Source organism: Cinclus cinclus, chromosome Z, assembly GCF_963662255.1.
Source record: "Cinclus cinclus chromosome Z, bCinCin1.1, whole genome shotgun sequence".
Lineage (NCBI taxonomy): Eukaryota > Metazoa > Chordata > Aves > Passeriformes > Cinclidae > Cinclus > Cinclus cinclus.
The window spans coordinates 82,487,361-82,513,593 of NC_085084.1; the positions used below are offsets into that span (position 1 = coordinate 82,487,361).

At 44.5% G+C, this 26,233-nt stretch overlaps 1 protein-coding gene across 1 annotated transcript; it reads left to right on the plus strand.

The window, feature by feature from the left end:
- Positions 1-273: 273 nt before the first annotated feature.
- LOC134057039 (urea transporter 2-like) lies at positions 274-12,459 on the plus strand. The gene is made up of 8 exons (XM_062514015.1): positions 274-439; positions 2,326-2,515; positions 3,415-3,543; positions 6,461-6,653; positions 8,257-8,404; positions 9,860-9,994; positions 10,877-10,926; positions 12,205-12,459. Exons 1-8 carry the CDS (start codon positions 274-276, stop codon positions 12,457-12,459), a joined length of 1,266 nt encoding a protein of 421 aa, XP_062369999.1.
- Positions 12,460-26,233: the final 13,774 nt, after the last annotated feature.

Below are 26,233 nucleotides of genomic sequence, written 5' to 3' on the forward strand. Positions count from 1 at the left end.
CCCATCCCTCTTTCCTCCTGCAGCTTTGTGTCTGTTCCACAGGCCCAAGACAGCAGAAGGGCACTGCCTAGTCCCTGTCCCTGAGAGGAGACACCACTGCAGCACTCACCTCTCCCAGCTGCGGATCCATCAGATCCCTTCTCCATAGCATCCCATCTTTGATAAAAGAGATCACCACTGGGTTCTGGAGGCTGTCAGACCCCAACTCAAAAGGTTTTTCTAACACAGTGTCTCTGTGATTTACAGCTTCCCTTTACCATCACCCAAAAGGGGATGGAGCTTGGCGAGATCGTTGTGACTAAACATCCCAGTGAGAAGGAGATGTACAAGAAGGAGATGTCAAGAGCCCAGAAGCTGCTGAGGAGAAGTGGAAACTGGATCCACCATGGTCTGGGGTATCTCACAGGGGAAATGGAAGAATATGGAGAGTGGATGAAAAGTAAGCAGAACTATGTGTTTGGGGATACCCATATTGCCAACAGAACTTCCAGTGAAGTGCACTTCACCCCCTGAGGCAGAGCAGAAGCAGCATGGTCCAAGTTCATAGAAAATTCTGGCCTTTTAATTATCTCACTCTCAGGAAGGCAGCTTCACTGCATCCCTTGTCCTTCACTATGGCAGCAGGCAAAATTTGGCACAGTCCTGAGATGTCTTTCACACTTTATCAGTTACATGTCATTAGCATCATGTCTCACAGAGAAGTGCCCAGAATCACACGGCAGGGCTGGAGATTGAGTCTCCTTTGTAACTGCCTTGGATCAGCCACTGTCTCTTACCCACCTGTGGGCTGATGACAGGGCATTGCCTCCTGATAGAGGCAGAGGCTCTTGAGTTCCCAGCATTGGGGGAGCAATAAGCACTGAGAGGATGTTACAATGCCATAAGATAGAAGCCAAGACTGATCTCAAAGGTTCACTGTCCAGACAGGAGCAATGCATGAGCAGATAGTCCAAGCTACATGCAATTACTGGGGAGGAGAGTTTGAGAGGCTATGTAAGGCTGTGGGTTGTTAGCAGTTCACCTCCAACAATGGGAGACAAATAGGAGACATCCATTTACAGCCAGGCCAGTGTGATCTTCAGACAGAGGGGAATATCTCCTCCTGCTTTCTCCTTACTCCAGTGGTCCATGCTTTGTAAACAGTTTTTCTTACTCAGTGTTCTGGAAAGCTTTGGCCACTGTCTTCTGGTTATATTTGAATTTTTACAGCTAATACTTCTCTCTGAAACTAAGTGTACTGCTGATACCTGTTGCACCAAATGCTAATTAAAATTAGTTCAGACAAGCCTGGACATTTTCCTCTGAGGAACTCCCTCCTTCTCCTCCTCCTCCTCCTCTTCCTCCTTGCTCCTCCTCCTCAATCCTGCCTGGAAGGAGTTCTTATGAATAAGTCATTGCCCATATTCAGAAAACACCCTGACACCTTACACTGCATCTAATGAACAATCAAATTAAGACAACAGATTTCAAATCTTGAAGAAGATAAAAGCTTCATATGTACATTGCATGAACATCTGAACATCTTGTTTGTGCAAGCAGCTCCCCTTTCCCATCCATTCTCCTTGCATCATCCTTTAATAACACACAGCAGTTCAGAAATGGTTGCAGTTTTCCCAGAAGAGAGGCAGAAGAAAAACTCAAGTCAATTTGCAGTAGGAGAACCAGTAGTAAAAAGTTATTGCCGTGCCCTCATCCCACCTTCCCCCTGCACTCACCTGAGGGATCTGTGCTTGGTGTCTGCCTAGGTTCAATAACCTCCTCTAAAGAACAATAACTTTTTGTCCTCTAGAAATGCCTCTTTGCCCTGACTACAGTCCAAGCTATAATTACTGCTTTCTAATTTAGGTTCTTTAGCTCTCAAAATACTTTTTACAAACCTTTGACCGCATCTCCTATGTACACCATACTTCCATGTTCAGGGTTCCCAATTTTCTTCCAAAAACAGCAAAATTGCTTCCTTTTCATGTTTCCCTATATACTTACAAAGCAGTTTCAGAGTTCCCCTCTGCATTTGAATTATACTATAAAAAGAATATCTCCTTATTGAATTTATAGCAGAATCTAAAATGCAAGTAATCCTTGGACTATTCTCTGACCACCATAAATAAACCTACTGTTCATTGTCCCTCAATTAATTTTACAGCTGTCCAGTCCATCCCTATTAATTCTCACATGGAAAATATGCAGAGACAATAATCAATCAGAGACTTGTTTTACAGAGCTGCGAATATTTCACCTGTGCTCTGTGCCCAGGAAGGGGCTGCAGAGATCATGCTTTACCAAAGAGATGCCTTTTCAACATTGTTTTGCCTTGATCTCCTCCAGACAGGCCCTTAATGGTTCAGCTGGTGGACTGGATCTTGCGAGGGACCTCCCAGGTGATGTTTGTCAACAACCCTCTCAGCGGGCTGATCATTTTAGTGGGGCTATTCATCCAGAGCCCCTGGTGGATGCTCACAGGCTGCACTGGAACCACTGTGTCCACCTTAACTGCACTGGCCCTCAGCCAGGACAGGTAGGTGGCACCTCGTGTCCTCACGCACTGGATAAAAATTGATGGTTGTGATATTACTCGGAGCCTACTGATTGCTCACTGCCCCTTGTTAGAGACAGAAGACTCAGATGAGGAAGAGCTGTAACCCAAGAAGAGCTGGCCTGTCCCTGTGGCTGTCTGTCCCCCTGAAAACAGTTCTTTGTCTCTGACAGCCATCCTCACAACCATGCATATCCTTTGAGTCACAAGGATCCCCTTCCATCATCCAGCAGTCCCCAGATTTTCCCTTTCCACACACTGGTGCGAGAGGCAGTACATCAGTAATGTCACTGCCTTTTTATGCCTTCCAGCAGGGGCAGGACACTTACAAATTGCATTTTGGTGTGTCCCCGTGGTGGGCCTGTCTTTCTCTTTCCTTGTCTGCTTGGCCATCCTGGAATTGCTCTGGGCCAGCAGCAGGGCAGGCTCCTTAGCTGTTCCAGAGGGAAAAGAAGGATTAATACATTTGTAATAAATTTTTCTTCCCTTTAATTATTAGTTTTTAGTTGAAAACAGAGCCTGGCAATTTTTCAAATCTTATGTTAAAGCCTGCCCAGCCCTGCCCAGCTTGGGCCATAAAAATGGGGCTTGGGCCAGTGTTACATTATTAAAAAAAAAAAACCACCAGAAAAAAAAAAAAAGGAAAAAAACTTTCCCAAAATTTCTTCTCTTTACATATGTGTTTCACCAAAACACATAACCTTTCCCATTAGTGCAACAATGTATCAATTATTTTTAAAAAACCAACACTAATTAATCCTAACATCAAGTACAAAAGAAACTACCCAATTCTCAGCAAACAAAAAATTTCAAAAAAAAACCCTTACAAACCACCACAGCCGCCTTCAGCAAAGCTTTCTGTCAAATTGTTTTGGTCACAGATCATCCATTGCATCTGGGCTGCATGGCTACAACGGGATCCTGGTGGGTCTGCTCATGGCTGTCTACTCAGACAAAGGGGACTACTACTGGTGGCTTCTCCCTGCTGTGGCAGTGATAGCCACAGCCTGGTAAGTTGCCCTGCCCCTCCAAGGGACAATTCCCAAAGGTTGGGTCTGGCCACAAACAGCTCAGACACATTGAGGGTCCCCTTGCCCCACACCAGCAAATGTCGTGGTTTATCTTATTTCCCAGCGTCGGGATTAAATGAGCGAGATGGTGTTTCTTGTTCAGACTCAGATGTTTATTAGTTCTTGTCTGTATTACAGTCTCACAAACCATGAGTCCTACAGCACTTCAAGCTAACAAACTAAAAAAAAAAAAAAAAAAGGGTTTTTTTAGGGTTTTTTTAGCTCTATCTCTCTCTCTCTACAAGGCCTTTTAAGGGTCAACTGCCCAATTATGAAATGCCACCTAAATTATTTTTACTTTTAACCCAATGGCCCACAGTGAGGACTTTTTTACCCAATCCCACAATATCACCTAGACCCAAAGAAGAAGGTAAAGAAGAAGGACTAGCCTCCACCCTAAAACCTCCATCTTGCTTTATATATATTACTATATTCTAAAACCTTAAACTCTTAAGGTTTCCACCGTGTGATACTTCACACTTCTATTCAAACTACACATCCATGATCCCAGTTCTATCACTCAGTTTTGGAAGGCTCCCCCACAGCCTCAGGTCAAATGCAGTTTTCTCCTGGGGGTCAGTGCCTGTCAGCACAGAAAGTCTGAAATTCTCAGGGACCAGGGTTCCAACAAGTAACTCCAGATTTTGATGGCACTGAGGGGTTGTGCTCCCTAGCACATGGGGGACATGGCAGGAGCTGAGGGCACAGGAACACTGACTATAGCCCACAGGAAAGCACCCAAACCCTCTGAAAATGGCCCTCAGCAGCAGGACATGCATGGGTTGGAGGTCACTGCATCCAACACCATAACACTCCTTCCTCATCCAGAACCAACCCTGTGCTCATCCTGGGGCTGAATCCAATATTCCCCTTCTCAGATGTGCAACCACTCATGAGCAAAATTAATTTCTCCAAGTAGCTCCAAAGGACAGGCTGTGCCCTTCCAGGATTAAATTCTGCCATTTATAAAAATGGACCTGAACAGCACTGCAGAATCTGCTTAAAAGCCTTAACTGAAATTAATTTAATAGTCACATTTTAATCACTGTAAGCAGTAAGATGCAAGCTCTTATTGGATTTTTCACTGGTTTTAAGATCAGATTTGTTTTATATTTCATTTCTTTAGTCATTCTTAGCAAAGGTCATTTTATAACAATCTCTCAAAATCCAGGATATGTTGCAAGAATGTTTAGTTTGTCTTATCTGCCAGAGTTCCATGAGGCCTTTTGTTCAAAATTTTCTTCACTGTTTAGTTCACAAGTCTTGAGGCTAGAGCTGAAATATTTTAAAATCAGACACTTCAGTGATTTTTTTAACTGATACTTTGACTTTCAGCTTTAGAAGTCAGCATTTATTTAACTGTTTTTTTTTTTCCTGGCAAGATGTGCAAGTGACAGAAGCTTTGTATTTCAGCACAGAAATTAGGACACCCTTTTCACTGAAGTACTGATTTTATTCTTTTTTCCTACAGCTGCAAGCAAGGAAATCTGTAAACTCCTTTGGGAACCAAACTTGTCAAAAAATGAATAGGCTTCATCTGAGATTACACAGGGAGAACAAAGTATTTTCCCACTGATAGTGTCTCTACAGCAGGACACAAGATGTTGCTTTTGAAATGTCAAATAATTTGGATGGGGTCGTTTTTTATTATAACCAGATATTATGACCTTCTAGGGCTCAAATGCAGTTCCTTGAAAAACTTGAAGTTTTTAAATTGATTTTTTAAAAGCTGTAATATTCAATGCTACTTGGAGTAGACCATAAGAGCTATTCAGGTCACCTGCAGCAGAAGAGCTCAGGTGGAAGAACACAGGCCATTTACACCAAGGACTGGCAATTTCTTCTCTTCCTTGAGCTTCCTGGGATCCATAAAAATCAGATATTACCCAATATGATCCCATAAAGTCTTTCATGCAGGACACACACATTAAGTGGAAATCAGGCAGTCTGAAAATGTCCTGAAAAAAGCAGAACAAATAAAGATTATATCGCAGGTTCTACAGACAAGAACGTTGGGAAAGGCCATGGTGTTTCAAGATTTACATGTTTTTTAAGTTCTGACTCCAGGTTGAGTCTCACCTCAAATACTTTTCATGCTAAAAATATTCAAGCAAGCTATTAAAAAACCAGTCTCAGTTTTCTGTAAACTCTGTATGATTTTGGATTTTACCTGGACAGCACAAAATTACATCAGTCAAGGTCTGAGTGAAGTCTGGTACCAACACTTTTCCCAGCTCTGCTACAGTGGTGGCTTCATCTTACACTCTGTTAGGCCTCATAGCTCCCAAAAATACTGTCTAACATAGTAAATATTTCCATCTTTCTTAATGGAAGATTTTCCTCCCCCTTTGATCACTTCTGCTTTATTTCTCTTACAGAGCCATCTCCTGATACCCTTCAAACTGTTTAAACAAGAACAAAACAAAACAAAGGCAAAAAAAGCAAATTGGGTCATTTCCAACTCTCTCCTGCCACCTCAAGACATCAGCTTTTTTAGACCATCTAAAGTTCTCCACAGTTCTTCACATGACATTCCAAAAAATTTCCTTTTCTGCTTCTTGTTCAAATTTTAAACTGAATAGTAAGTCAGATTGCCTGTCTCTGTCCATGCCCAAATGCTGTACTGAATGCACACATGGATATGAGATTATTTTTTTCAGAAAGATGAACAGCTTTCTACAACTCTTCATTTCATACAGATTAAGATATTAAGGTGTTTGCCACCTCCTGTTGCTACAAAAAATTGTACTGGTTTTTATTTGCCAAAATTACCATTTTGTGACCAAAGAAGCAGGCTGTCTCACCACTATAATTCATGATGAACAAGTTACAATTGTATTTCTTCTCCTGTTCTCAGCCCAGTCCTGTCCAGTGCTTTGGGATCCATCTTCAGCAAATGGGACCTTCCTGTCTTCACTCTGCCCTTCAACATTGCAGTGACCCTGTACCTGGCAGCCACAGGACACTACAACCCCTTCTTTCCCACAACCCTCATCAAGCCCGTGGCTGCAGTCCCCAACATCACCTGGTCTGACATCAATGTGCCAATGGTAAGCTTCACACCAACAGGTTTATGTTATTTCACTGAAAAGGTGAGCACGAAGGTGCTCACCTCTGGCTGTCACGTCCACGTGGGTCAGAATGAGTCAGGAGCAATCCACAGAGGTACATGGGTTGGTTCAGTGCAAACAGAGCAGTGCCACAGAATCCCTAGGGATAGTCCTGGCTGATCCAGAAGAAAGGCTGGTAAAGCCTGAGGAGGCACAGAATATGAGCCTCTCATTCGACTCAAACTCGAGTTGTCCCAAAATTAATCTTGAGTGCACATCCAGCACAGATATGGATATGGCTTCCTGCTGTCCAGATGTGGTTAAAAAAATATCAGCAGCACAGTCAGTGGCAACAGGAAAATTCAGAAGAAGCATCAGGATTTCAAAGTGACAGAAACTCATTTATACTCAGTCTTCTCATGTGTATCTCTAACTCTGAATGCTCGCCTTCCCAAACGAGAACAGGGTAACTGATCCAGAGGGTTGTGGTCAATGGCTCAGGGTCCCAGTGGACATCAAGGACAGGAGCTGTCCCTCAGGGGCCCATATGGACACCAGTGCTACTGAATATCTCCATTAATGACACAGGCAGAGGGATCAGGGGCACCCTCAGTGAATTTGCAGATGGCACCAAGCTGAGAGGTGCAGCTGACACACCTGGAGGATGGGATGGCATCCAGAGGGACCTGGACAGGCTGGAGAAGTGGCCCATGGGAACCTCATGAGGTTTCCTGCAGCTGTGTCAGGGCAGCCCCCAGGATCAATCCAGGCTGGGGATGAGCAGGGGGAGCAGCCCTGGGAGAAGGAGCTGGGGGTGCTGTGGGTGAGAGCCGGACCTGCCCCAGCCTGAACCCCCCTGCCCTGGGCTGATCCCCCAGGTGGGCAGCAGGGCAGGGGGGATTCTGCCCCTCTGCCCCTGTGCTCAGGTGAGACCCCACCTGCAGAACTGCCTCCAGCCCTGGGCTCCAACAGCACAAGGACGTGGAGCTGCTGGAGCCAGTCCAGAGGAGGCACCAGGATGATCAGAGGGATGGAGCAGCACTTTTATAAGAAAAGGCTTGGAGAGCTGGGTTTATTCAGCCTGGAAAGGGAGAAGTCTTTGGGGTGACCCATCTAAGGCCTTCCAATACAGGGAGAAATTGCGTAGGAAAGGGGGAGGGAAACTACTTTCATGAGGCTGGAGGGACATTTGAAGCCATTTGCCCCAAAGAGAAATGGCTTCAGTTTGAGAGTAGGTTTAGATTAGATATTAGGAAAATATATTCTTCCCTGTGAGGGTGGGGAGGACCTGGCAGAGGTTTTCCAGAGAAGCTGTGGCTGCTCCTGGATCCCTGAAAGTGTCCAAGGCCAGGCTGGATGGGTCCTGTAACAACCTGGGATAGTGGAAGGTGTCCCTGCCCATGGCAAGGGGTGGAACAAGGTGATCTCTAAGGTCTCTTCTAATTCAAACCATGCTGGGATTCTATGAGGTACTCGGAGTCCATATCAGAGCCAGGGTTTCTTCCTTCCCTTTTCAGCCAATAGCTTGGACAAAATACCTGCTGTGCCCCTCAGGGTGCAGACAGACAATAAATAACAAGGCCTTTTCTGCAATCTGCTTCAGCTCTTACAATCCATCCCAGTTGGTATTGGCCAAGTGTATGGTTGTGGAAACCCCTGGAGTGGAGGTATTTTCCTTGTGGCCCTGCTCATCTCCTCCCCACTGATTTTTTTACATGCTGCAATTGGATCAACCGTGGGGATGTTTGCAGGTAAGAAATACTGACCAAATCATTTCTGCAACCAAGGTATCGTGATCCAAGCTGGATTCTGTCCAGACTTTAAGGTTGCACCGGCTTGGCAGTAGTTGGGACAACACTCTCATTTTCCAAACTCTCCCTAAATTTGAAAGCTCTTAGTAAAGGTCACACAACACCGTGCAGACAAGAACAGAAGCAGGTTTTCTCTAAACTTTGTATCTTTTGTTAGATTTGTAACTGAGCCAGGTGGTTTGTTCCACTTTACCTTACCTTCTAGCCACTGGATGTGATAAGTCCCATGGATAGCATGAGGAAACCTAGAGAAATATGTTCAGAATTGATTTCTTGGCACCACAATTGCTTTAAATGATGACCACAAGCAAAGGTCTGCCTCAGAACTAATCAGCCAAGGAAGGGAAACAGACTTTTCTGGAATGCAGTTTGCTCAGTCCTACTGTGTGTTTGTCAAGATACCAAAATGAATGCCACTAAAAATCTCCTGTCTCTCCACTAACCAGGGAGAAACAATGTTGAGAGACATGAAGCAGACCCTAGAGATTAGACAACATTAATGCCACTTAAGTGACCAATACTGATGATGTAATAAGTGTGGTCTGATTCCCTGGAAAAGCCATTGATCCAACAAGTTCTCTGTGCTCTGAAGCCACTTTTTACAAGACGTTGCTGTCTTATATTCATGTTTCTAAACAAAACTCTTCACAGTTTGTATGGCTAAAAGCATATGGCAGGTCTTGTACAGGTGTGACATTCAACTTAGAAAGGAAAGATCAGGGGAAGTTTCTGGGGACAAGCATAGTGATAAAACAGAGGACAGATGAGCACAATATAGCAGGAAATACACTAATATTATAAGTGTTGGGAAAGCAGCTTGTGCACTACATATTGAGCTTTCCTTTTCACTCCTGAAACCTGTGAGAAATCCTGCAGAACTTTCTGAGAGGTCAGACCCCAGCTCCCATCCCTATGGAGAATTTCCACTGCACAGGTGAATTGACCACCTCTAGTAATTAGAATATATCTCACAAAAGTCACTAGGAAAAAATTGAAAGTTCTGCTTGCTCACACAAGTCATACAGTTGTGCCTTTAATATTCAAAATTAGGGTATGTATGAGGTTAAAACAGTGTGTGTGAGCACAGCTTTCTGCAAGGAGGACATCCAGGTGTGAAGGTTCTCCCACACTCTGGCTGGATCCTATGGATACAACACACTCAGTGAATACACTATAAGTTTTGTCTGAATTAAACCTTTGAGACTTGGCCAAATTCCACTGCAGGGACATTATCAGAGCTCCAAAATGAAGAGCCTCCTTTGACATCCTCCCTTTCCTGCATGTGCCTGTAAGAGAAGAGACAAACCCACCTGGTTGTTATGAGGAGGAGACGACAGATTCCTCCTGCAGGTTCCTCTCATACCTGACCTCACAGCCTTGCCCTTTGTCTCACAGCCCTGAGCATTGCATCCCCATTTGACAGCATCTACCTTGGCTTACACAACTACAACTGTGCCTTGGCCTGCATTGCCATTGGGGGCATGTTCTACGCCCTGACCTGGCAGACACATTTGCTGTCCCTTGCCTGTGGTGAGTATCTTTCCAATAAAGGGAAGGTAGGTAAAAGTTTGTACAGGTAGGCAGCTTATGAGGAGCACAGGTTTAGAGTTAACCATCCCTCTGCCTGTCGCAAAAGTAGGTACTGTGCAAGAGCTGTTTCTCTGGTGGCATCAGCATTGGGCTTGGCTGTGGGAGTACAGAGAGAATGGTGTGAGACCCTGACAAGGTGGGAACATCTAGGAGGGGTGGAAATAATGTTTGTGAAATGAGCACAAGTTATTCCATGAGCAAGTTTAACAAATTAGCAACTCAACAAAGACATAGAAGCAGCCTCTTCATAATTATACATGTCACTGGGGGAAGGGTGTCATAAGAAAGGAGCTGTTGCACCAGTTCAGTTTAAAATCCATCCACCCAAGGATCCCACATCCAACAGCAGCCAAAAAACAGGCACTGCGGGAACAGTTTAAGGAAAGAAATTTCCCATTGAAGACATTCCTGTGAAGATATGTCCAGGCTCCAATTATCTTTATCTCAGTGTCCTGAACACAGTTTCTGGATTTCTCAGTACCTTTTCCTTTCTTGACTCAGCCCTTGGGTGTCTGACCTTTCCTCCTGTTGTGCTATTGCTGGTATCCTGGGACAAGGAGACCCCTTGGTAACTGGTTGTGGGCAGCCTGTGCCAGCATGGGTCAACCCTTTCTGGGAAGAAATTTTTCCCTAATATTCAACCTAAATCTCCCCTGGTGCAACTTGTGGCCATTTTCTCTTGGGACAGTTCATCAAACTGTTGAATTCCAGCAGTGATCCTCACATTAGGTAACTGGGAGGATATTTTGCTGTGCATTTGGATGATGCTGCTGTTTTTTATATTTTCTTGATCTTGAACTCTCTTTGGTCTTCTCCTCCCAGCATTATTTTGTGCTTACTCCGGAGCAGCTCTTGCTAATGCCCTCTCTGTGGTAAGTGTGGGGTTTTGTATTTTACTTGAGTTTTTTTATTTCTTTTTTTTAACTGCATCTTGATTTGTTCAGATATAATGTTGAGAAAATATCTCAAAATTCTCCATGTCAGCTTTGACAACACTGAAATGAGAATGTAGCAGTCAGTTGGCAGGTCTTGTACAAACCCTGTGTCAGCTGAATTGTGCCCCTGAAGACTTTATATCTGATAATAAGATTTCAAAGACCTTTGGAGCATGTTATCCACAACATGGTTATGCACGTATATGTGAGCTACAGCAACAGCATATGGTTTGAGATTAAATACTTAGCTGAACACTATCTCTCAGCAGTTCCAAATGATCTAAATTTTCATTTTCTTCTTTCAAGGTCTTTCTCCAACCCTGCCCACAGATATTACTGAAGATTGAAGTGGGTATGAGAACTAAAATGAGGGGGAGACTGTTCTCTTTAGAACAAAGTTATTATATTTGGACAAATCAAGAAAGGAGTGAAGACAGAAATGCCAGGCTCTGTTTCTTCTTTAAGATCTGAGAGATCAAAGCAAAACCATATTTTAATTAAATTGATTTACTAACTTAAAAGAAAAAAAAATATTAGAACTAGCAGCTTCATGCACTGAATGTTTTCATCTGGCCCCTCTCAGTATTACGTAGGTCCCTGCATATGGGCTGCTTTAAGCACACCTGCTTTTAGGAGGCATCAGGAAAAAGGACATCCACTTTTTACCCCTGTGATCTTGCTTTTGGAAGACCTCAGTTCACGTCCAGAGGTGGGGAAACAGAGAGGGCTGAGGGTTGGATGTGATGCCAGTGTCATAGACTGACTGGGGAGAGTGAATATGTGTGAATAATACACTCCATATTTTACAGAGGAGATAGGGTAGAATCTGGCTCTTTTGTTAGAGAATTCAAGTATCTACATGTGAGCTGGGTCTAATGGCTTTCATTGCAGTCATCAGAGCCCCAGAGCCTGATTCAGTTCCACTCAACACCAGCACTGAAGCTGCACCTCTGGCAGGACCGAGGTCTGCAGCATCAGAAGCTTTGTGTAGCCTCACACACTCCAGGTGAAAAACAGACCTCAGCATGGGCAGCTGGATCCACATTTGCTAGCCAATGTGTCTCCAGGGAAAGCCAGGCCCTCCCAGCTTCCCCAATGCAAAAATGTAGGCACAGGCAGACATAAGCAAAGAGAAAAAAAAAAAAAACCCAAAACAAAACAAAAAAAACCAGCGGTACCAAAGTGCATCCCTGTGTGTGTTCTGTCCCCTCCCAGCTCGGGCTGCCAGTGTGCACCTGGCCCTTCTGCCTCTCCGCGCTGCTCTTCCTGCTGATCACCTCCGAAAACCCGGCCATCTACAGAATGCCCCTCTGCAAAGTCACCCACCCAGAAGCCAACAGGATCTACTACCTGAGGATGAAGAGAAGGGCCTCAGAGAGCAGGAGGGAAGAGCAGAAGAGGAAGGAGCAGAAACCCTTGAGCACTGGGGGTACCCCACTGTGCACCCCCAAGAGCCGCCACGCTCACTGATGTCAGGCACACACAGCTCTGCAGCTCGGGGGGCAGTTTGGGGGCAGCTTTTCAAACCTCACCCAGGCACAGCTCAGCCACAAACATCACTTTTGCCAGCAGTCTGCAGGCTGGGGATTCAGCGTTGCACACCAGGGAAATCACAGTTTGCCCTTGAGCTAAGCTTTCCAAAAAGCACTCAGGTAACATAATAACAGCTGCTTTATCAATCCGCTGGCTGTTAATTTGAAAGTCACCTCTTATCAATAATAATTATAAGAATAGGCAGAAGAACATTAAAGCTGACAAGAGGCTGCATTTAATTTCAGAGGTGTAATTTAACAAAATAAATATGCTGAGAAGGCATTGGTGCCTAATAATAATAAATAATGTAAGAACTAAGTCAAGAGCTGCACTTCAAATTAAGAGCATGTATATTTGAAAGTGAAATAAACAGACTGTTCTCTTCCTTTCTTGTGTGCCATCAATGTCCAAACCTTTTAATACCTCAGCTACAACACACACAGGTAAATATTCTTACAGAGCACATCCTGTAGCACTTTTGGTGCCATCTCCTGGATCCTCATTGAGTGCCAAGGCAATGAATATATATGCTTTAATCAGACTAGAAGAGCAACGAGCTAGCAATGATCAAACATTCTTCTTTCCCTTCTGTCTTACAAATAGAAGATCTCTCTCTCCTGCTGATTGCAGAATAGCAAGTCTTAATCCCTACACACATCCAGTGGGAAATAAAAAACTTCATGACAAGAATGGGATAAACATCTACTGCTGGTGGCAGTTCTTTATCTCCCTTTCCTAGAGGAGCAGATCCCTTCATTTAAACCATGAGAAATTAACAAGGCAAAGGTTACCCCTGCCACTTTATGCCTCCTTGAAGTCCTTACAACAGGGAAGCTCCAATTGCCCTAAAGAGGATTTTCTCAGGAACCTTTTCCAAAACCTCTCTGAAGGAAGCCTGACAGAGAGGCTTCCTCACTCTAAAGTTGTTTTACGAGGTCAGTTTAAAATCACAGACCCAAGGGATGTGAAGATTTAAAATCCAAAGGGACTGTGCAACCACAAACGCTCAGGTCAAATGCTGCCCTCTCTGCCTCATGATTTTGGGCTGTTTTGCAGGTCCATGTGAGCATTTTTGAACAGGTGGGATCCCTGCTCCAAAAACCACTTTCTTAAAAGGTGAACCTAGGTGCTACTCATGGGATTATTTGTGCCTTTGTCACCAAAAATCCAGCAGCAGACCAGCATCTGCCACCCCTCTAAATGTCCCCTAGAAACAGCATCCAAGATTGCTTTCATCCTGGGAGACAAAAATATGATGCTGTTTATGTTCAGATGTTGCGGTTTTTTTAAACAGGGGAGGCCATTCCAGGAATACTGGTAAAATTTAGGTCCTACTTCCTCCCCTCTCTGCCAAGACATCCTTTGAGCCATGATATCAGCAAACCAATGCTAGCACCAAAACCATCTCCCGTGGTCACTACAAATTGCAAGGTCAGAGACATCCCCCTGTTGCTGCTGCTGTAGGGAGACAAAGAGAGGCAGAATAACACAAGAGGTGGCACACCACTGTCTGAAGACCTTCTCTCTACAACAGTCAATGAAAAATGAAACACACAGAAGCTAGAAGACCTTATTCATGTACAGTTTAATTTAGTTCATGCACAGAGTTAGAGAAATATTTGAATAGTAGCAATGCAAAGTTTCTGGGAAAAGTACTGCAAAATAATGTTGGGACAATATATGTGAAGAAAAACCCCAACTGCAGTTAGTTATGCACAGCATATTGTTTGTTTTCCTAAAGATAAGAGTGAATCCCAGGCACAATATGGCTATTGGAAAGGATTTGTCATGCAAGTGCCACTGCAGGCATTAATTCCTCAGCCACAATAAAATCCATCCCAAAATCAATTCGTAAAGCAATTTCTAGAGTTGAAGCCTTCCATAAAAAATAAAGTATAAACAGCTTTTTTAAGTCTCTAGCTAATCAAAAGATTTGACTAACTATAGCCAGTACTAATAATTCTTGAAAACAGGCAAGACAAATCAAGTGTCTCCTGCAAGGGAACAGCAGACAATAAAAGCACTAACTGAAGCTATCAGTGGTAGCCTGGCAGCCTGATACCTAGAGAGTTCCATAAAAATTTTCATTAAGAGAGATAAAACCTACAGTTTTCAGTGGGACTAATAATTTTGAGACAGCTCCCAGAGATCTAACATAAAATAAATATGATCATTAAAAGAGGAAAAAAAAAAAAGAGATTTCTATAGTTACAGTCACACGCCACCCAGCCCACCTCTACCTTAAATAGCATTAAATAAATGTTTCTGTACAAACCAACACCTAGCCATAGCACATAAAAAAAACCAACTTCCTAAAAATTTGCCTAAAAAAATTAAAGAGCAGAACAGACTAAGCAAAGGAAATGCAAGAGAGCTTCCCAATGGAGTTCCAAAAAAAATGCTTAAATGCTTACTTTATTGCTCCAAATATTATTTTTCTAACTCTTGTATTTGCTTCATACCCCCCCCACCAAAAAAAAAAAAAAAAAAAAGAATAGGCACCTTTTCTCTTTGAGAGGAGGTTCTCGACTCTTCTCCTGTAGACATAGGTGCTTCTGTTGAGTTGGGGAAGCCCTTTAGATGTCCTGGGTTGGGTTTTGGTGACTCCAGGATAACTTAACCTGTTAATGACTCCTCATCAATAATTAGCAAATCTAGGAAGGAAGGGATTTGCTTTCCCAGTGGAGATTTGAAGCAGAGGTCAGAGCCACACTGCCACTGGAGCATCCTCATTGATGGAGGACAAAGCCTCCCTCCTGATTCACAGAAGCATGGAATCCCTTAGACTGGAGAAGCCCTCTAGGATCCTCGAGTCCACCCACTCCCCCAGCACTGCTGAACTTGTCACTAACTCATGTCCTCAAGTGCCACACCCACACTGTGTTTAAATCCTGGCAGTGATGGGGGCTCCGTCACTGCCTTGGGCAGCCTGTGAGTGTTTCACAGCCCTTTCCATAATGGATTTTTAACTGATGCCCACTCTAAAACTGGTTTCTATCATCTGATCTTTGAAACCTAATCACCTCCTCACAGGGGTCAAGAGCTGATGGGAAGAGCAGCACAGAGGGAGGTCACAACTGGAGGTGGTGACACCTGGGAGGACACCCAAAGCTGCAGACCTGGAAAACCCAGTGCTGTGCTTCCAAAGAGTGATGGGGAGAAGTGGCTGCAGCACTGCATAGCCCTCACAGGCCAGGCAAAGCACATTGTGTTAAATCTGATGAACAGCTTTCCCTGTTGTTCTCTACTCTCAAGCATCCAAAGATGCTTTGCAGCAGAGCCTGGGCCCTACTCTCTGTTCCATCCAACATTGCAGTGAGCTTAAAATAAATACTGTCCTTTTTTTCAGCCCTTCCGCAATGTGACATCTCTTCTTCCCACACCTGCAAGCAATCAGTTCAGACAGGAACCCGAAATCATCAGACACAGGGAGAGTAGGTATTTCTCCCCCAGCACTCAGGCTGCTGGCACAGGGAGCCATCCAGCTTTCCAGCAGGCACCAAAAAATACCAGGAAGGGCCCTGTGTTCCAGAGGGGCACTCCAGCAACATGGGACCTTCCTACAAGCTGAAAAACCCAGAACTTCAAAATTTGTCAGAATATGATAATTCCTTAAAATATCCAGCTGCTGAGGAGTTGCTCTGTGCTCTGCCCATGCCAGACATCTCCAGTCTGCAATGACAGACATATTGTCCAACACTGCAGAATGTTTTAGGTTTTCTGTAGATCACCTTTGCCAGAGTTGCAGAAATATCACCACTCTGACGGGGAGAACTGTTTGCTAAATGTTGTTCCCTTGCTCCCTCTTCCTTTAAGTCAGTTTTAATTTGGGAGATGGAAGTAGTTCAAACAGGAAACAAGCCCTTGATTGTAGTTGATTTGACAGTTCTCAGGGGGTCTTTTACAAACTCCTACAGCTGTTGCCACAGCTGGAATTCACACATCCCAGGGGTGGGATAAGATGTGGGATGGCTCTGTGAGAAGCAAAGATTTCTTCCACCACATTTTTGCCCGGCAATGAATTTGGGTATCTCTGACTTCTCATTCAGCAGCTCCTGAGAGCTTAAGGCACTGCATCCTCACATCCACCTTCAGGGGTAGCTTTTTCCATAGGTAGTTGAAGCAGACACAAATCCCTGCTCCCAAAATGTGCATCTTCTCACAGCAGAGCAGGGTTGAAGCATCAAGTGTGGGCAGAAGTCCTTCCAAAAACATCCAACTACATCACCACCCAAAACGCACAGTTGCTGGGGCTGTTTATCACATCCCTGCAAGTTAAACTGTGCTGTGCACTGAATTGCAAAAGGCAAAGGCAGAGAAACAGAGGCATCCTTGACCTGAGCAGCTTAGGATGGTCTGGAATCTTTTTCCCACAGCACACCCTGTCCAGTACCTGACACTGCTTTTCCACGCTTCCCTCATCTCAGCCAAATGCTGACAGGTCTGTTCTTCTGTCTTCCAAAAATCTCTTCTCTGCAGAACCACTCAGCCAGAAATCAGGTAGAGACTTCCTGTCTTAGGAGAAAAGAAAAAAGTCAGAGGTGATGACAAACTGTCAGCCAGCAATGGTTTCTTACTGTAGCCAAGTGAGTTTAATTCACTTGTGCAAATTAAATCACATTTAGGACATTTTCCCTTTGCAGAAACTGAGTTATCCAATAGATATTACTTTTCTTTTTTTTTTTTTTTTTTTTGGCCTACCCCAAAATGGGCATCTTTACTGCAAATTGATTTATACTTCTTTGTGCTTGTGCATGAAAATGTCACTCTGTAGTACTGCTTGCAAAATCCTGTAACCACCCAGAGCCAGAGTAACTCTCCCTCTATTAACTGTACTATTAATTTTCTTTTGTTTCTACTGTCTGGTGGTTCATTTTTGGGCACTACCAGTCCTCTTTCTCTTGTTGATCAGCAACCCATGCCATATACAGCGTCTTCCACTTCTAGTGTGAACTACTTGGCAAGAAAGTAGTAATCTCTGGGATTTATAGGCTGCAAGAGTTTCTTGTTGGAAGAATTATAGTATTCTGCTCTATGTTAAGGCCTAACACATACATCTCCTACAACATACAGGTTTGTGAAAGTGGATTATTTCTTTGGAAGCGACTATATCCTGGGTGAGACTCACAGACCTACCACCAGGGCAAGGGGAGCAGAAAGGGCAGGGAAGTTTATTAAGCTGAGAGTAGATGCAGGGAAGTGAATTGACTCTCAAACTGCAGAAGTGAATGAAGAAGCAGAATGATACTTTGCCTTGTGTCATAAAAAGAGGCAAGTCTGGACATCTTTGTCATTTCTAACAGGATCCTGCTGCCTTGAGGTAGGTTTAGAAAAGAGCCTTTTTGAATCTGCACTTTTTCTTGGAGACAGGAGAGCAGGAGATGGGTTTGAAGCTGAAACTTTAAATTATTTGTGTTTCAATTTCCCATCTTTACTGAAACACAGCAATACAGTCAACCTCAGGCTTCCAAACCTCTCCAGTATTTCAGAGTATTTCAATATAATGGCTGGACTCAATCATCTCAAAGGTCTTCTTTGAACAACTATTCTATAATGCTACAATTCCAGTGTGGATGATCCAGTCTGACTCTAGAGATGACCAGGAAAACAGCCTTGAGGTTCAGACTCAGGCATGAACCAGAGATCTTTTCTCCCTCTCAACTCCTGAGTCCCAGGATTTGCAACTCGATCTCATCACCACAGGCAACCAGACCAGCCTGCAGAAATGTCCATTGCTGGTAGCAAAAATTACCCAGCTGGCTGGAAAAAAGGGAAGAGGACACAAAACTTTACAAGGGGAACCAGACAGAACAATGGGCTTTTCTTTGACCTGTATTTCACTAGGTTTCATGACACACATGACTGTCTGGTCCTTCCTGGAGCCTCAGACACATTTCCTGAGCTGGACACCATGGGCATCTTGACACTGGTCAAAGGGATGGTTCTGGGGGGCAGGAACTCATCACCAAGCTGCTGAACCACCACTTCAGTCTTTCACTTCTCTTGGCCTTGGCTAGCTAGTGCCTTTCCAAACAATTCCCTGCTCCCGGTAGCAGCAAAGTTTTCAACAAATACCTTGAAAAATTTGCAGCTGAAATAGAGGAGTTATTTTCTACCCCAGCACTCAGAGCACCAGCCTGGAGGAAGAGAGTCTGCACCCCTCTCTAGAGTTGCCACTTATTTTGCCATGACAGAGCATTTTTTACACACTACTGTAACTGTAAGACAAGTACAACCTGCCCTTCACACATTCCTGCCCCACTCCTATCCAGGGATGCAGAGGCTGTTGCTCCCAATCAATAAGCTGGTTTTCAGATATCACTTATGCACTCTTGGAGCTTCATGGACTGAGAAGGTGAGTCATGAAAGCATGTCAAGGTGGACAGAAAGGACAGAGGGTCTCCAGAGCAGGTAGGAAGAGGAGGGAAGTGATGCATATGCATTAGGAGAACTGTTAATTTTGGGAGCATACATTATGAAAAGCAGTACACAGAGCAACAGATAGGCTCAGAGCACAAGGAGTTTGGACTGTTCCAAGACCAGGGAACTGCTCTTTGTGAGCCCTCTGAAACCAGAGATCTGAGTATGTGCTGCAATTTCCACAGGAGCCCATGTGGCTGTGCTGGAGTCACACCACGAGAGGGAGATGGACACCGGGCCAGCCCATGCTCCAGGACTCACACAACCCATCCCACTGCCACACACGGGAATGCCAAACTGCAGCTCTCTCTTGAGAATTTTTACAGGCCAAAATGCAGGGATAGAAGCTGCCCATACCAGCTCGGCTGATGGGCTGCTCTGTATAAAACCCTAAACTATTGCCCTCAGCAAACAAGCCCAAGATTGTGACAGAAACCGAAACAGATTTTTCCATTCTTCAGTCACTCTATAAAAACAAGATGATGAAAAACAAAGTGGCCACAGATGTTGGTGGGGGCTGGTTTGCTCCTCCAGGAATCCTGCCTGTGGGACAGGTCAGGCCACAGCTGGCCAGAGGAGCTGTGTCCTCAGCCAAGATATGGGCTCTCTCCCACTCCTGCCATACTTCCATTACCACTGCCAGCTCTCCACACACCTCCAGAGGAGCCACAAACTGGCAGCACTTCTGGAAGTGAAACATTAGATTTGGTCACAGTCAGCCCAGCTGAGCTGCAAAAGTCCCTTACCTCACTGTAGCAAGTTTGGAGCATCACCCCGTTTTGACACTCTGTCCCATAGCATCCTCACAGACAAGTTAATGAAGTATGGGCTAAATAAATTTGAACTAAGATGGATTGAAAATTGGCTGAATGGTTGGGCTCAAAGCATTATAATCAGTCGCACAAATTACACTTCAGTCATTAGTGGTGTAAGCCAGCAAAATGAATTTAACTTGTTAATTAATGACCAGAATGTTGGAGCAGGGTGCACCCTCATCAAATTTGGGGAAGGCACAAAACTGGGAGTAGTGTTGGGTATACCAGAGGCTTGTGTTGGCATCCAAAGGGTCCTCAGCAGGCTGGAAAAAAATGAGCTGACAAGAAACTTTTGAATTTCCGTAAGTTTAGAGTCCTGCATCTGGGGAGGAACAATTCCATCCATAGATGCTAGCGGCCCTTCAGCTGGAAAGCAGCCTGGCAGAGGAGGCCTGCAGGGTCCTGGAGGTCACCAAGATGACCATAATGCCGCAAGGTGTCCTTGCAGCAAGAAAGCAAATATCCCTGTGGCTGCTAGGAGTAACATTGTCAGCATTTCCAGGGAGGAGATCCCTCCCTATCTCTCACTAACACTGGTCACATACCATATCATTTCCACACCCCAGCCTAGCAAAAGCAAACCAGGACCTGGGGTTTAGCCACCTGCAAAGCTCCATACATGGATTTACACCATTTTGTTGGAGTCCAAGAGCTGATGCAGTATCCTGAGCAGATCTATTCCTGTTGGTAAAACCTGAGTCAAGGAACACAAGCCAAAACCAGCAGTAATAGCCAATCTGCAACCAAGTGGTTTTGATGCACCTTTTCAAGGCCTCTGAGGCCTGAGAGAGGAGTGAAGCCAATGTGTGTGATGTTGAATTAGGGTCATTAGAATCTTTCCTGGCACAGCTCACCAGTTTAAGCTTTGTACCCAGCTGATGCAGCCAGACAGCTCCTGCCTGGTGAGCTAAACCAGCCAGGGATTATTCAGTATTTTTCTGGTGCTGCATCTGGTTGAGATCCAGTGACCAACCCCTGTTTCTGACCATGTCAAGCACTGGCCTTGGTCCAAGGGATGTCCTCAGGGATGCCTTCCCAGAGAGCACAGCAGAAGGAACATCAAGCATCTTTGCCAGAAGCGAGCTGATGAGGTAAATGACAGATTTAGAGCTCTTAAATCAGACATAGCTTAGCTGTCAGACACCAACACCAGCTGCCTTGTCCTCGGCACCAAGTGCTCTTCACACATGCCTAAAATCAAGAGGCAACTCTCTGGTACCCTGCATTACCTGCATGATCAATTTGCACACCTTTAGCTGGTCACCCAGAGCTGGTGGCCCACTCCAGACAGGTGATACATGACAGCTACATGACAAACACATGGCACCTCACAATGCTTTTGCCTAGGAATGGCCACTGCAGGTTCAGTCTTCCTACCTTGAGTCCCAAAGGATTCCTACATCCCTGAGTGGCCCTCACTGGAGGTTAGTGATGGGCACCAAAACTGGCTCTGAGTTATGCCTGGGAGGTTTTCTATCATTCCCATATTTATACATACAAAGGGAATCTCGGTCCTCAGGCAGCCAGGAGGGCTTTGCCTAGGGCACACAGCTGCAGGCAGGCATTCCTGCATCCTCCCCTGCAATAGCTGGCTGCAGCTGGGATCCAGTGGTTCTGTCACATGGCACTGGAGGTCTTCCCTGCTCTGCTGCCAGCCCGCAGCAGGCTGCTGCCAGGGACCTCATTCCCACACGGGCATCAGCAGACTGTGATCCTATTACTTATTAACCAGCTCTGATAATCTGAACAATGCACCACTCCAAGATATTCATCACTGACCTGCCACTGCCTTGTTTGTGTGTCACTCCAACCTGTCAAATACCTCATTAAGGCTCTAGAATCAGACCGAGCAGTCCTGAATCTGGTTTCTTTGTGCAAGGAGTTGTGATGACAGGACAGGTGAGAGTGGCTTCATGCTGACAGAGAGCAGTTGATATTAGATATTTGGAAGAGATTGCTCCCTGTGAGGGTGGGGAGGCCCTGGCATAGTCCCTGCCTGTGGCTGCCCCATCCCTGGAAGTGTTCCAGGCTGGGTTGGGCAGGGCTTGGAGCAGCCTGGGATAGTAGAACTTGTCTCTGCTCAAGGCAGGGGGTGGAATGAGACGAGCTTTAAAGTCTCTTCCAACCCAACCCATCCTGGGATTCTGTGATCCTGACATTAGCTCAGTTGGTCAGAGCATGGTGCTAATACCACCAAGGCTGTGAGTTCATTCCCTTTATGGGCCATTCACTTAAGAGATGGACTCGTTGATTCTTGTGGGTCCCTTCCTACTCAGAATATTCTATGAATCTGTGATTCCCTGGAAGAAAGAAATACCTTAGAGCACAACCCAGGAGTGAGCCCTGCCTGCACACTGTGCTGCACCCCTTTGTGGGAGAGCCAAAAAGATGTTGCTTGAAATAACTTGAAGCTAGACCTAGGCATCCCTGAAATGTGAGAGGTGTGAAGCTTAAAACTCAGTCTGAACAGACTCCCTGTGAGGCTCTGCCATCCAAATCACCCAATGCATTTCCCTTCTTTGGACATGCAAGGATTCATTTCACCCACCAGAAAGCTAAGGCAGCCCAAGGAGAAATTAATGGTAAAGGGAAAAGATTGAAGCGGCTTCCCCTGCAAAATTCTATGTTCTGTCGGGTGTAAAGGCATGGAATGACACTGTCTGGCTCATTCACAAGGGCTGCTGCCTATTTGATCAGAGGAAGACTAGCTCTTGCAGCAATGCTAAGCTGACAGTTTATATCAGATGCCGTCCTCTTAGGGGAGAAAAAAATCCAGCCTGCTGTTAAAAACATCTCCATCAAAAGAGATGCACCCTGGGGATGAGTGCAGTGAGAATAACATCCCTCCAGCTCATGTGCATGCTGAGGCTGTTTCCACAGGGCTGGGGGGAGCAAAGTCATAAAGCTTGATGGGTTCTGGTTCAACAATAAACCATTCTCTCCAGCACCCAGCTCAATTTGCAAGGTTGATTCTCTCAGCTATCACTGTGAAAGAGTCCTAAAGTGAATTCTACTATGGCTTAAATTAGCCTAAAAGGGTCCCTTAAGTTCATCATCTTCTTTTCTGCCCTTTCTCCTGCATTACTATTCAAGACCTCCCTCTCCAGCCTCTTCTCTGTCATTTGCAGCACTTTCACAGCCGTATAAACCTCTCACATATGTCACACTTCTGATATTTCAGCTTTCTCCAGGGAGATGGGAAGGATAGGTTAAATTTTTTTAAAAGGAAAAGAACAATACCTATTGAATTTCTCAAATAATTGATAAAAAATAATTAAACAATTTAAGGTCACCAGGTCTTCCATTGCATTTCATTAACAGAACAGTGCTTCTGAGAACTACCCAGAAACAGGAAAACTTGACAGACTGCTGAACAAAAAATGCTGTGTTTCACATTCCCAGGTCAGAATTTTGATAGGAAAGGATGCTAAGTTTTATTGGATAAGGAGGATAATGCTGGAGAGGTCAAGCTGAGGTACACTGAGAGTCCATTTTAAAATCTTATGTTCTTTTAAGTGCTAGAGAAGGAAAAAGGAGAGGAGAGGAGAGGAGAGGAGAGGAGAGGAGAGGAGAGGAGAGGAGAGGAGAGGAGAGGAGAGGAGAGGAGAGGAGAGGAGAGGAGAGGAGAGGAGAGGAGAGGAGAGGAGAGGAGAGGAGAGGAGAGGAGAGGAGAGGAGAGGAGAGGAGAGGAGAGGAGAGGAGAGGAGAGGAGAGGAGAGGAGAGGAGAGGAGAGGAGAGGAGAGGAGAGGAGAGGAGAGGAGAGGAGAGGAGAGGAGAGGAGAGGAGAGGAGAGGAGAGGAGAGAGAAAAGAAAAGAAAAGAAAAGAAAAGAAAAGAAAAGAAAAGAAAAGAAAAGAAAAGAAAAGAAAAGAAAAGAAAAGAAAAGAAAAGAAAAGAAAAGAAAAGAAAAGAAAAGAAAAGAAAAGAAAAGAAAAGAAAAGAAAAGAAAAGAAAAACAGCAAGAAAGAAGACACTTGGATAGATCTTTGGCAAGACACCCAGTACAGAGCAAGAGGAAAGGTGGAGAATTCAAAGGGGAACCTTCTTAGCATTTGTTTGGAGCTCACCAAGTGGGAGGAGAAACAAATCAGTAATATCAGGACAGGAGCCATGCTAGCCTATATAAGCCAGTGGGACATTTTCTTTTTCCCTACTTTCCTTCTGGCCTAACCAGCAAACCTACAGCTACACTTGAGCTCATCGGGGCGGTAAGAGCACTCTGTTCTTTCCTTTTAATGCACCCTGTTACTGACTTACCTGGGTCTTTCCTTTCCCTCAAAACACCTGGCAAACAGCATTGGAGCATTCCTGCTGAAGTAGAACAGTTGAGACTCAGGAGGAGGATGAGAATATCAGTTATCAAGAAGTTTCTAGCAGGGTGACAATTTATTAGTACTGCTTAGCCCAGGTGGCTGAACCTTGGAGGAAAAAGAGAAAAGAAATAAATAAATTTTAAAAAATAAATAACTGTACCTCTTTAACATTTCCTTTTACTGCCTTTCCATTCTGCCAAATGCAAATGCCTAGATAGTAATAATTCACAACTGATGTGATAGTGTCTCTGTATTTCTCTGTCCCTGAGAGGCAGGTCTCTGAAAACTGAATTACGTGATCTTAATGAATATTTGAATCTGAGGGGTGAGCTCTCTTTTGAACTAATACTTTGAAATCTATCTTCTGTAGGAGAACCTGAACTATTTTCTTCCAGTGAGGGTCAAGTGCATTATACCCTGTTTCAAGGATTGTGCTTGTGCTTGTGCATGCCTAACACAATATTAATCCAGCTTTACTACACCCCTGCTAACATTACACAGGCTGTGCTGGAATGAGAGCTGCTGAGAGTCTGGCCCTTTCCTCCTATTGTGCTTGGATGCAGGAATTCCTCTAAAAACAGGCTGCACACAGAGCTTGGCTGCCCGCAGACTTCACAGCAACAATTCAGAGAATGCAAGGTACAATGGCTGCAATTGTGCAGTAGCAGGTCCTTGCACAAACAAATACCTCACCATAAATTAAACCCTCAGAGAAATTTTGACAGGGAGAGAGGAAAATTCCAGAAAGAAGAGAAAGCTGTAGATAACTTCGCTGCATTTTCACAGGCAGGAGTGCAAACCAGCCAAAAACTAAGAACTCTGTCCCTCTCCCAGCTGCAAGAACAACACTGCTCTTACCATGCACAGCACAAAGCAATCATGTGGCCAGGGTTGTCTCCCCCTCAGCAAGTGGATAAAGGAGCATTTTCAGGGCCAGATGCTGCAGGAGTGCAGAGCCAGCTTTAACAGGGCATGATTGAGATGCCATGGGTATGGTGTGACAGGGAGGAAGTGTACACAAGTGGAAGGAAAATTGATTTAGGGAGACATGGGGTTGCATAACGTCAGTTCTTTGCCACAGGACATTTATTAACTCTGAAAGGATGGTTTAAAAAAACATGGTAGATTAACATCTCAACCCTGTGATGATTTCACCTTCATAAAAGAGAAACATCTTTTATATTTTCTGTTTTGTTTCATGGGAAGATCTCACTTCCCATGAAAATGGTTTTAAATAGCTTCTCTGCACTTACAGCACACTACGAATCACTTGCACCACTGAGATGAAAAGTGCATTCAGACTGGCTCTTCCTGGGTTCTGGTGCTGCTCCTGCATCTCACCAGTTATGCACCAGTACTGGGAGCTTTCAGTGCAGGCCTGGAACACCTCTCTAGAGTTTATGTGAGATGAGGCAGAGTGCTCCAAGCTGTCTGTCTGAGAACGGGGCTTAGTCTTTTAAAAGAACTTTTTTTTTCCCTAATAGAAATCAAAAATAAAACTTAAAAAAAAAATTAACCAAACCTGCCCCGCTGCAGAAGCCAAGCAGTCTGTTCCAGCAGAACACTCCTTTTCCAATTGTTTCTATTTCCTTCTTTTGTGCACTAATAAAGTACACTTTCAGTGAAAACAGTTAGTTTGCAGACTTCAACTTCAGGTCTTCAAAAGACCTGCTGCAGACCTGCAGTTGAAGCACACATGAAATCCACATCAGAACATGTACACTTCAATCTGCACTATTATGCAGACATCTATGTTAAAATTCTCTGAGCACAATTCTGAGATAAGACACCTTTTGTATTATCCCCTTTCTTGAATATCTACAATTATCTACTCCCTGAAGCAACGTAATGTGTTAACAAATCATTAATCTATGCATATATATGGTAGGGACTGCTTTGTAAAATCATTAAAAATGCCTAAAAATTTGTATGCTGGTGCCAGTTTCCAAGTGTTTCACTACCTCTTTATGCTCCTATTGGACAGCTAAGTAGAAGTAGTACAAGTCCTTCATACTTTGTGTTTGTGAACGGATGGGACAAGCCTCAGGGCTCTGGTGACAACAAAACCCCTCAGAGAAACTGCAGCCCCCACACAGTGCCTGTGGTGGGATTCAGGGAGGTCATGAAAACAGTGGGGCTGGATCTGGGTCTTTCCTGTGTCAT

Bases quoted from the DNA above. Each gene is read 5' to 3' on its own strand.
- LOC134057039 (XM_062514015.1), top strand. From the start codon at position 274: ATGGAGCTTGGCGAGATCGTTGTGACTAAACATCCCAGTGAGAAGGAG. The intron at 3,544-6,460 runs GTAAGTTGCCCT...TCCTGTTCTCAG, and splicing joins GCAGTGATAGCCACAGCCTG to CCCAGTCCTGTCCAGTGCTT. The intron at 8,405-9,859 runs GTAAGAAATACT...TTTGTCTCACAG, and splicing joins AACCGTGGGGATGTTTGCAG to CCCTGAGCATTGCATCCCCA.